This window comes from Alexandromys fortis, unplaced genomic scaffold (genome assembly GCF_014885135.2).
Source record: "Alexandromys fortis isolate MF-2015 unplaced genomic scaffold, M_Fortis_MF-2015_v1.1 scaffold_157, whole genome shotgun sequence".
In the NCBI taxonomy this organism is placed as follows: domain Eukaryota; kingdom Metazoa; phylum Chordata; class Mammalia; order Rodentia; family Cricetidae; genus Alexandromys; species Alexandromys fortis.
In genome coordinates this window covers 2,763,450-2,773,774 of record NW_026068041.1, presented here as the reverse complement: position 1 = coordinate 2,773,774, position 10,325 = coordinate 2,763,450, and the positions used below count along the sequence as shown (strand labels likewise).

Genomic DNA, 10,325 nt, shown 5'->3' with positions numbered 1-10,325 from the left:
GTCCCAGCAGCCCAGAACGGAAATAATCACACAGAAACTGTATTAATTAAATAACTGTTTGGCCTATTAGCTCTAGCTTCTTATTGGCTAACTCTTATGTATTAATTTAACCCATTTCTATTAATTGGTGTATCTCCATGTGTCTGTGGCTTACTGGTTAAAGTTTTGGCATCTGTCTCTGGTGGGGCTACATGGCTTCTCTTGGACTCTGCCTTTTCCCCCCCAGAATTCAGTTTAGTTTTTTCTGCCTGTGTTCTGCCCTGCTATAGGCTCAAACCAACCTTATTAACCAATGGTATTCACAGCACACAGAGGGAAATCCCATATCACCTCCCCTTTTCTGTTTAAATAAAAAGGAAGGTTTAAACTTTAACATTGTAAAATTAAATATAACAGGTGTCAAGCAATAACTAGTTACAATATTTATATCTACTTTTTTATCATAACTAAAGAATATTATAACTACAGCTATCAATTCTTCAACTCCGTCAAAGAGTCCAGAAGCCTGGGGGAGCTGGCACATCTGTCCCATATTCCCTTGTTGCATATGTTGCATGTGATGCTGCATCCGCTGCTGCTGTTGCTGCTGCTGAGGTGGGTAGCCAATTCCTTGGGACTGCTGGAACTGGTTGTGGTTGGCCATTCCAGGGCCAATTCCGGGCCCTGCTCCCTGCTGTTGCATCATCTGACATCTTAAGATGTCTCGGAACTGTGAAGGCAAGATGTTGTGATTCGTGTTCATTTGCTGAGCTTGGGGACTCATTCCTCCCATGGGTGGCTGGGGCTGCTGCTGGGGCAGGCCAGCTCTCTGGACACCTACCTGCATAGGATTCATACTCTGCAAGGCTGGGTTGGAGTGGACACCTTGCTGACCAGGCATGGTAGGTGGCTGCAGTCCTGGCTGTCCCTGAAGCATGCCAGGCTGTCCAGGAGAGGTTGTGAATTAGAGTTGGCATACTTGGCAGCCCGCTGCTTGATAAATGCAGCCAACAGTTGGGGGTTGACGTGAAGGACACTAAGTACCTGCTGCTACTGTAAGGGAGAACTGGGAGACCCGAGAGTCTGCAAAAGGTTTGTAAGGCTTGTTGAGACACAGTGCCTAGTTTGAGAGGGCTCACACCCTCTTTGCCCAATCCTGGCTGTAGAGCCATGTTCAAGGGCTGACCATGCTGGGCCAGACATCATGGCAGGCCTCGGCAGGCCTGACTACAACTGCTATGGCTGAGAAATTCCTCCTTGGGCCGAAGGTGGCTGATGTTGCATTCCTGTGGGACCCACTCCTGGCTGCAAATGCCCACCAGGACCTCTGGCCATGGGAGGCAGGTTCATACCTATAGGGGTCATGCGAATCAGCCGGGGCATCTGGTGCTGGACTGGTCTTTGGAAAATTTGCACATGAGCCATCTGGCCCTGTGTCTCTGCTGCCCTCTGAGTCTGCATTTCCATTACTACTGGCAGGTGGAGGCTCTGGAAGGGAGGAAGGAGCAGTCTGAGGTGTGGTTGGTTTGGTCACATGACCTGCTGCCTTACCCTGAGACACATTTTGAGTCCAGGGCAAGTAGGGTGGTACCAGGGCCTTGAGTACCAGCCTCAGGACCCGCCCCCATCCCCCAATCTCAATAGGATTTCTATGGCAAGTGAAGATCTGAGGCCAAAAAAAAAAAATTAACTCAGGCAAGTCATTGATGCATGTTCTTTATTTCTTTGCACGAATAAGCAGTGAGAACCACAACAAGAATAAGGGGTGATCTCCATGAGGTTTTTCGTTTTTACAGACATAGCTGGATATTTCCATGGGCAAGGAAAACCATAATATGCAAATCAAAATCACAAAAAGTGCAGGTAGAACCTGACAAAGCTGCACTCCAGAACAGGTGACACCACCCGGGAAAGAGCCTGCACCAAGGGGAAATACCTGAAGTTCCAAACCATTAGGTAAAGTTACTAAATGTCCCTGAACCTGGACTTCACCCAGACCCCTCTGTCTGGTAAGGGCGGGGCCAGCTGCCTTCCTGCTCAGTGCCTGTCTTCCTATAGAAATTTCTATGTGGTTTGTTAGCAGCTAATTGTGTGGGATTGACTCTATGTAAATTTGACCATTAGAACAAGGAGTGAATGCTGTTGCTCTAAGGCTTCCTGGTGTGGGGGAACCAAAGGTCAGTCCTTTGCCTGTGCAGAAGTCACACTGCTGAGGTGTTTGGGAATGAATCCCATTTTGAAGGAGGAATCATAGCCTCACAGGGCTTCCGCAGATATGACAGCGACTTTTCCAAAAGACAAATGTACCTGCAGATCTGTAAAACGGGGTGCCCATAAGCTGTACACTGTGGGTATGCTTTATGAATCTGTCAGCTGTGTATTTCCTGTGGAGTTTTGTGGGCTCCAACAGGGTGGCATGATGTTGGGAGGAGTGGGCTGACGTTGAGAGGTGGGTTAGGTCTAGGGTGTCTATGGAATGGCTGGCTGTTGGTCAGAAGCACTGGTTGGAGTCTCAGGAGTTGGGGACAGCAGACCCAGCTGGTGTCCTGCCACACGAGTCCGTTGCATGCTGGCCATCCTCCTGCGGAGCATCTGAGCCTGCTGGAGCCGGTGCTGCAGCTGTTGGGAGGTTTTGCTTGATGTTGAGGCAGAATGCCAATGAACAGTTGTTCTCCTGGCAGTGCTTGACATGGTAGCGGCAGAGGGTAACAAACTGTTTGCAGATGGAGCATCCACGATTGGTTTTCCGTTTGCAGCCTTTGGTGTGCTTCACGACCCACTTTATCTTCCGGCAGGGAAGCAGATGACATCTGGCACTGGAGCACTGGCAGGCATGTATCAGAAACTGTATGCAGTTGCTTAGGATGCACAAGCGCTGAGAGGTTTCTTCAAATGTCCACGCCACTCTCTCCACCCGGGATACGGGCAAGGGCCTGGAGATTGAAAGAACACACAAGAGACCTGGGTCATTCCAAAAGAGATCAACAGAAAGCTGTTTAGTCAAGCTTAGGACAGTCCTTATATACTTAACTGCTGCACAAGGAATTCCCCCAGGCAGGTGGGAAATTGCCACGCCCAAGATGGAGTAAACAATGCTCTATAGCTGATCACCAGGCGGGGCAGAGGGAGCACAGAAACAAACAGGATGTTTAAGCTGGCTGGCCAGAAACTGCCCTCGATCTGAAACCTGAGAGCAGGGGTAGACCCATGGGCCCTACAGGTCCCCCTTCTAGGCCTGTTTTAGGTGGCATTGGATGTCAGGCAATACTCCTTACCCATGATGGGAAAGCGTCCAGGTCAAAACACATTTCCTGTCTTAGGTTGGGGCAGCCCCCCAAATACCTTACCCTTTATTGACTCACTAGTCACCCATCACCGAGTTCAGCCAGATTTGCACTGAAAGATCCTCAGGGCAATAGCTAAGAGGACTCACCAAGTGGTGACATTGACCTGAGCTTCCCTTTGGCTCTGGCACCATGAAGATGATGCTCCAGCACAGATAAGCACTCCTTAAGCCTGCTCAATCCTTAATAAGTCTGCCCTTTAATAATAAATTAAATAATAAATTAAAGCCCTTTAAGTAAGGTCTCAGCGCTGGTGGGAGGAACCCTGGTAGAGTTAACTAGAATAATCTCAAAAGCCAATTTGTAAATTGTGCACTCCGGGGTTCATGAATAACAGCAAGAAGCCTATAACTGTATAACCTAGCTGTCGTCTTTAACCAAAACCAATTTGAGTGGCCAAGGCATTTGCAACCTGCCCCATAAGGTACCCATTGTGCTAGCAGAAACAACTGACTGACAAAGGGAAAATCCAGCAGCCATAGCCGCTCTGGCAGCCACAGCAAGGCCGCCATAATCATGGGATGGGTAGATAGGTAGAGGAATCCTTGGCACTTGGACCACCACAGCCAGCTCCTCAGGAATCCAGCAACTCTTCAGTTGACAAGCCAGTGTCTATTTGATCTCTTGGCTCTGTCCTGTCTTCAGGCTTCTGGACTTGAAAATCCACGCACCAGATGCTCAGGTACCCATATTGATCTGTCAGCACCCTGTGGGAAAACACAAACAGCCCCTCTTCCCCACACCAGTACGGGATCTGGACCATACCAAGTGCCATCTGCTAGATTCTTCCATTTGACATGAGGCATCCTGGAAGAAACTGGCCGCCAATGCCAGTCAGCAGCAGTACAAGATTGAGCATCAACAGTCAAAAAATTATAATGTATAAAATAAAAGATAAATGGTCTCTGGGGGTGCAACCATATTCCCCCCCCTTTTGTTTTATGCAAATAGGCTTTGAGCATACAATGTGCTCACTCCACTATAGCTTGTCCTTGAGGATTATAAGGTATTCCTATTTTATGAGAATCAGAGAACTCAGAGCAAAATTTAGCAAAGCCAATTCTGGTGTAGGCTGGCCCATTGTCAGTTTTTACAGTTTTTGGAACTCACATGTAGGCAAAAGCCTGGAGACAGTGACTTCTAACATCCCGTAATTTTTCTCCTGTATGGGCCGAGGCAAAAATAAGATGAGAATACAGTTATGTGAATATATTGTATACACCCAAAAGAAGGAACATGGGTGACATCCATTCGCCATAAATGATTAGGAGCAAGCCCACAAGGATTAACTCCCAAATAGGGAACAGCTAAAAGTTCTGTACACAGAGAGCATTTTTTTTTTAAACAATATCAGTGGCCTGCTCTCAAGATATCTTAAAATGAACTCTTAGAGACCCAGCATTGAGATGAAAACTTTTATGAGCTTTTTCTGCAGCTTTATAAGATTTTTGACTAACTGCACAAATTTGGCGAGTAAGCTCATCAGCCAATGAATTCCCCTCGCTCAAGGGACCAGGAAGGTCAGTATGAGTCCGCAAATGCCCTACGTAAATGGGAACAGATAACACCCAAAGCAAAGTTTGAATAGCCAATAACTGCATCTGGACTTAAGATACAGAGGCAATATAAGTTGCAGTTTCCAAAGGTACAAGAATTTTGCTTATATATTGACTGTCAGTAAAACGGTTAAATGGGATATCAGCATATTTCTCTAGGGCCATTTGTATAGCGACCAGTTCAGCCACTTGAGCAGATTTAGCATTAAAAGGCTGAATATCATGGCTGGAGAGATGGCTCAGAGGTTAAGAGCATTGCCTACGTTTTCCAAAGGTCCTGAGTTCAATTCCCAGCAACCACATGGTGGCTCACAACCATCTGTAATGGGGTCTGGTGCCCTCTTCTGGCCTGCAGGTATACACACAGACAGAATATTGTATATATATATATATATATATATATATATATATATATATATATATATATATATATATATATATATATCTGAATATCAAAATCAGGAGGGGAGGCCACCACAGCTCTCCTGGTGGAAGACCCATTAGTAAACACATTCCATGCCTCTGCCAGTGGTTGCAAAGAAATAACTTTAGGGAAGCATACCGAATGATTTTTGAAAAAGGTGACTGTAATGGTTGTTTTGTCTCTTTAAGAGACAAGCCACGCCCACTCTCTCTCCCATCTGCTGAGGCAGGCTGATCTTCAGCTTCGGCCTGAACTCGCTCTCTTTTCCATCTTCCTCTCGGAGAGGGAGCTTCACTTCTGCCTCTCTCCCCACTTCTCTGCTTCCCCCTTCTCTGTCTCTTTCTCCTCTTCTCTCTCTCCCCCCCACAACCCCCTGAGTAAATATTCAACCTCACTCTGCATGTCGTGTCTATCCATGTCTCTGTCTCCTGCCCACCCTCCATGTGTCTCCCTGCCTGGGACCAGCTGCTCCCAGAGCCCACTGCCTACTGCCACAGGGCCCACCACCACTACTTGGGCCACTGCTCTGGGACCGGCAGCCGTCTCTGCCTAGGAATGGCTGCTCCCAGGGCCTGCTGTCTGCTGCTACATGGCCCGCTACCACCATTTGGGACCTACAGCATTTCTGCTGCCTACTGCCGCCGGGGATCTTGCAGCATTTTTTAAAAAATTATAAAAGTGACCAACTTATCAAAAGGATAATGATTGTCAAACCTGCATAGATTAGTACATAAAACAAGGTCCAATTTTCAGCAAAATTTTGCAGCCAAGTTATTTCTGCCTGGGTCTGTGGTGTAACATAACTTCATCAGGTAACATTAGAACAGGTTGACCTTGAACTCACAGAGAACTGCCCAATTAAAGGCTTGCGCCACAACACCTGGCTTTCCCTAGGGCTGATTAACCTTCCCTTTCTTTACCTGCAGGGCAATTACTGCAGGGCAATTATTTTCGAGGTGTCCACAGTCTGCAGTGTAAAACAAATCCTTCATCTAGCTCTACCTTGACTCTCCCTTAGGGCAGAAACAATTACCTGCCCCATCAATGTGCTTTCAATGTTCCTGCAAAACCGGATAAAGTCATTTAAATGCTTATTTCTATGGGGGCATATAGCCTCTTGACATCATTTTCATAGGCCAATTTACAGGCATGCTAGGTCCATATCCCCAAAAATGTGACTTCCCAGCTGTAACAGGCGGTCAATAAACTCAGAATAAGGTCCTTGAAGGACCTTAGACAGTTCTTCCCCTGCTCCTTTGTTAGGTAAAGCTTTCCACGCTTTAACAGCCACAGCAGCTATCTGAGCATAAACAGCAGGATCGTAAGCGATCTGTGCAGTTAAGCCCGAGTACTGTCCTGCACCAGTTAACATGTCAAGGTTCTGCTGGGGGAAACCCCGCAGTGGCGTTAGGCAGTGCAGTATTTTTGCAATTTTTCTGCATTTCACCTCTCCATAACAATCTCTCCCCCCCCTCCCAAAGACAAGCCCTGCAAAGCTGCGTCCAGTCACTGGGTGTAAGGTTGAGTTCTGCGAAGGATTCCATTAAAGCCACGGTGAAGGGGGCATGAGTTCCAGAGGCTTCTTTTAGTTGCTTAATGTCCTTAAAGGCCAGAGGGTTATGCTGCCTGATCCTCTGTCCTTGTGGATCAATAACTTCCACAAAAGGATAAATTTGCCTCTCTCTACTTAGATTTAGTCCATTTTGGATCTCTCAGATTTCCGCCTCTAAATCTATAGGGGCGGGAGCAGCAGCACAGGGATTTGAAGTGGCCAGGAATGGATTTTGCGGTGGAGGTCTCGGGGAGACATCTTTGTTCCCTTCCTTTCTTCTTTTTCTAACTTCTTTTTTATCAGTGCAATCTCCTTTTCTAAAATCTCTTCTTCCTCTTCTATATCCCTTTCAGTACTCTTAACTTCCCCCTCCTCAAAGCTCTTAATAGAACTCACAGATTCTACATCCTGAATCTCCTCAAAGGTCTTGTTCAAATTCTCTAATTGCTCTTTAACTTTTACATCATCACTGAGAATAGCATCTCTGACTAAGCGCCATAGTGAAAATATCGCTATGGGGAATTCTTCTGGCCTTGCTTTTTCAATGATTTTTGAAGGTCAGCCTTTACCTGTTCCTGTAAGACTTTAAGACAATTCTGAAGCCATTTTTGACAATTCTGAATCCTCTCAGCCTCTGTGCCATAGTGCTTCCCCTCCGCCCCTGGGAACCAAGGACCTAACAGCTACACTCGCACGTACTCAGTTCCTGAACAATTACCCATATACGTATGTTTTGGTTCGGTCCCCTGGGAAACGGGGTCAAAATGACCTCTTACCTCATCTGATCTGGCAACAGCTCTCCAGTCAATTATTGGTAATAGCCCTTTCGAATAAGCCAATCAGAATAGTCAAAGAACAACCCCCCTTGCTTCTGTGGCCCCTTTAAAAGTAGACTGTACCAGCTATTCGAGGTCTCTCAGCTTCCCGAATGCTGGGGGACCCTGTCATGACACAATTAATAAAATCCTCATGCTTTTGCATCGGCTGTGGTGTGTGAGGTGGTCTCTGGGGGCGACTTCTACTCGGTGTTTGGACGCTAGAGTTCAACATTCCCAATCAGTAATATTAAAAGCCCCCTGCTTATAGAAACCAGGGACTAAACTCTCTCAAAAAATTACACAATAAACTACTGTACACAAAAGAAAACTGTCTTAAAGAACTCTATCTATTTTAATACCAGTGCCTCCCTTGCCGCCTTGCTTCTTTATAAGAACTAACAATTGGCCCGTTAAATAGCCGTTAATACTGGGACAGAATTACTTGCACCCATTTCCAGTTCACCCTCACCAATCAATTTCTTACCTGCTGCCCAGCCTCCAAGGGTAATCTCTCAGGAGTCCCCTACTTCCCCATCTCGCTGATGGGCTTTTGTAGTGCACCATGCCCACCTGTGCTCCATGAGCTACCATAAAGTTCATGAACCGGGCAATGGCCTGGGGATTGGAAGAACACACAGGAGACCTGGGTCATTCCAAAGGAGAACAGTCGAGTGCCGTTTATTCAAACGTTAGACAATCCTTACATACCTAGCTGCTGCACAAGGAATTCCCCCAAGGCAGGTGGAAAATTGCCACACCCAAGATGGAGTAAGCAATGTCCTATAGCTAATCGCCAGGTGGGGCAGAGGGAGCACAGGAACAAACCGGACGTTTAAGCCGGCTGGCCAGAAATTGCTCTCCACGTGAAACCCGAGAGCAGGGGTAAACCCATGGGCCCTACAGGTCCTGGGCTCGTGTGGATGCTTCCACTTGCTGGTTGTTGCTCTCCTCATCCAAGCCAAAGCCTAGTTCCTCCATTTTGTGGTCATGGTGTTTAGTGTTAGAAAAAGTGCTACGTGCGTCACAAGCCTGGAGGGGAAAACCAAGATGCAGGGCAATTCTGCAAGACTGAAATAATTCAAAACCATATTATATATTTTACTTGGGCTAGAAACCGGCTGCCGTGCCATCGAAAAGACACAGCAAGGTTTTGGAAACTGACACACTTGGTGGCAACCTCTTGCCCTTTGCAGCTGTATCAACTTCCGGGGGGAACCAACAGGCTCTTTTAAGCCCTCCCTAATGAAGATGGTTGTGCCTAAACTGGCAGACAGGCACGTGAACGCCCAAGCGTGGAGTAAAAGTCAACTTATATTTTTCTTTACTTCCCGCGTGGAAGCGACAGGCCGCACAATCCCTAAAGCACGAGACCACGAAATCAAGAAGTCAAAAGAAGAGGTGTCGCAGTTTCGAGCCCCGCTTCCTAGCCCCTGGATGGGGAGGCGTTTCCTTCCTACCTTCTTCCACGGACCGAGCCACAGCTTAACAGGAGCAAAAACGAACCGGGGTGGTCTCTGGTCGGGACTAAGTTCTTTACCTCGGTTTACCAACCCTGCAACTCTCCGCCCCCATGGGGTCGCTAAAACGACGCGTCCGCCCAGTGAGGCCTTCGGGGTTCCCTTCCCCGGGGGCGGGGGGGGGGGGCTGAGCCCTTTTCCACTTACCTCAGGGCCTGGAGATTTCCCCATGATGCCAAAATCAATTTCCTCGCAGTCACAGGTAGCAGGAAACCCTATAACCCTAGCCTCTCACTGAGAGTGTGCTCATTGGCTACTGCCCCTGAGCTCGGACCAATCACACCGTAGGAAATAGAATAAACTGGTTTCTTGGCTTCCTCCCTCCCCCCCATATGGAGGGGTTGGGTATCCCGGGCGCTTATGGGAATTGTAGTTACCTCTGCCGCGCACGAGAAGGGGCATGGCATTAGCGAAGTATAGAACTTCTGGAGGTGCTGCTCTCATCGTCCTCTGTATGCCTTTACCTTTTTATTACATTTTTTTTTGTTTGTTTTTGGCTGGCCTGTGTTCTTTCCAGTGTTTATGCCTCGGCTAGACCCGTCTCCTCTCTTCTGTCCTTGGACACTGGGCTTGAGCTGACTTGTGCAGTGAGAAGCAGAGCTTCATCCTGGATGGCATACTGTTTCCACAGAGCATCACGTTCTTGAATTCAGGTCCCTCTCAGCCGGGCACAGCGTACACACCTGTAGTCCTAGCACTGTAGAGGGAGAGGCAGGAGGATGAGCGGTTCTAGTTTACCCTCTGCTATGTAATGAGTTTCTGATAGCCTGGTTACATAAGACAGAGTCTCAAAAAATGAGATAGAGATCACTGTCTGGCTGCTGTGTAGACCAAACTGAAGGTGGGTCAAGAGCAACAGCAGGAGGGATAAGTAGAAAAGTCCTGTAATGATTCAGATAAAAGATGACGGCGATGGAGAGGTGGCTCAGTGCTTAAGAGCACTGGCTGATCTTCCAGAGGACCCAGCTACAATTGCCAGTACCCCATGGCAGCGCAAAACTGTGTGTAGCTCCAGTTCAAGGGGATCTGACACCCTCCAGACATATAGGCAGTCACAACACCAATGCATAAACAAACACAAACAGAATGTTTAGCTCGGCTGTGCTGCTGGACACCTTTAATCTCAGCACTTGGG

At 47.5% G+C, this 10,325-nt stretch overlaps 1 protein-coding gene across 1 annotated transcript; it reads right to left on the bottom strand.

Annotated features, from left to right (window-relative positions):
- Nucleotides 1-1,679: 1,679 nt before the first annotated feature.
- On the bottom strand, nt 1,680-9,462 carry LOC126515813 (histone acetyltransferase p300-like). The gene is made up of 3 exons (XM_050165746.1): nt 9,338-9,462; nt 8,158-8,288; nt 1,680-2,912 (listed from the first exon to the last, which is right to left on the bottom strand). The coding sequence occupies exons 1-3, from the start codon at nt 9,359-9,361 to the stop codon at nt 2,492-2,494; spliced, it is 576 nt and encodes a 191-aa protein (XP_050021703.1). The 5' UTR covers nt 9,362-9,462; the 3' UTR covers nt 1,680-2,491.
- Between the last annotated feature and the right edge of the window lie 863 nt (nt 9,463-10,325).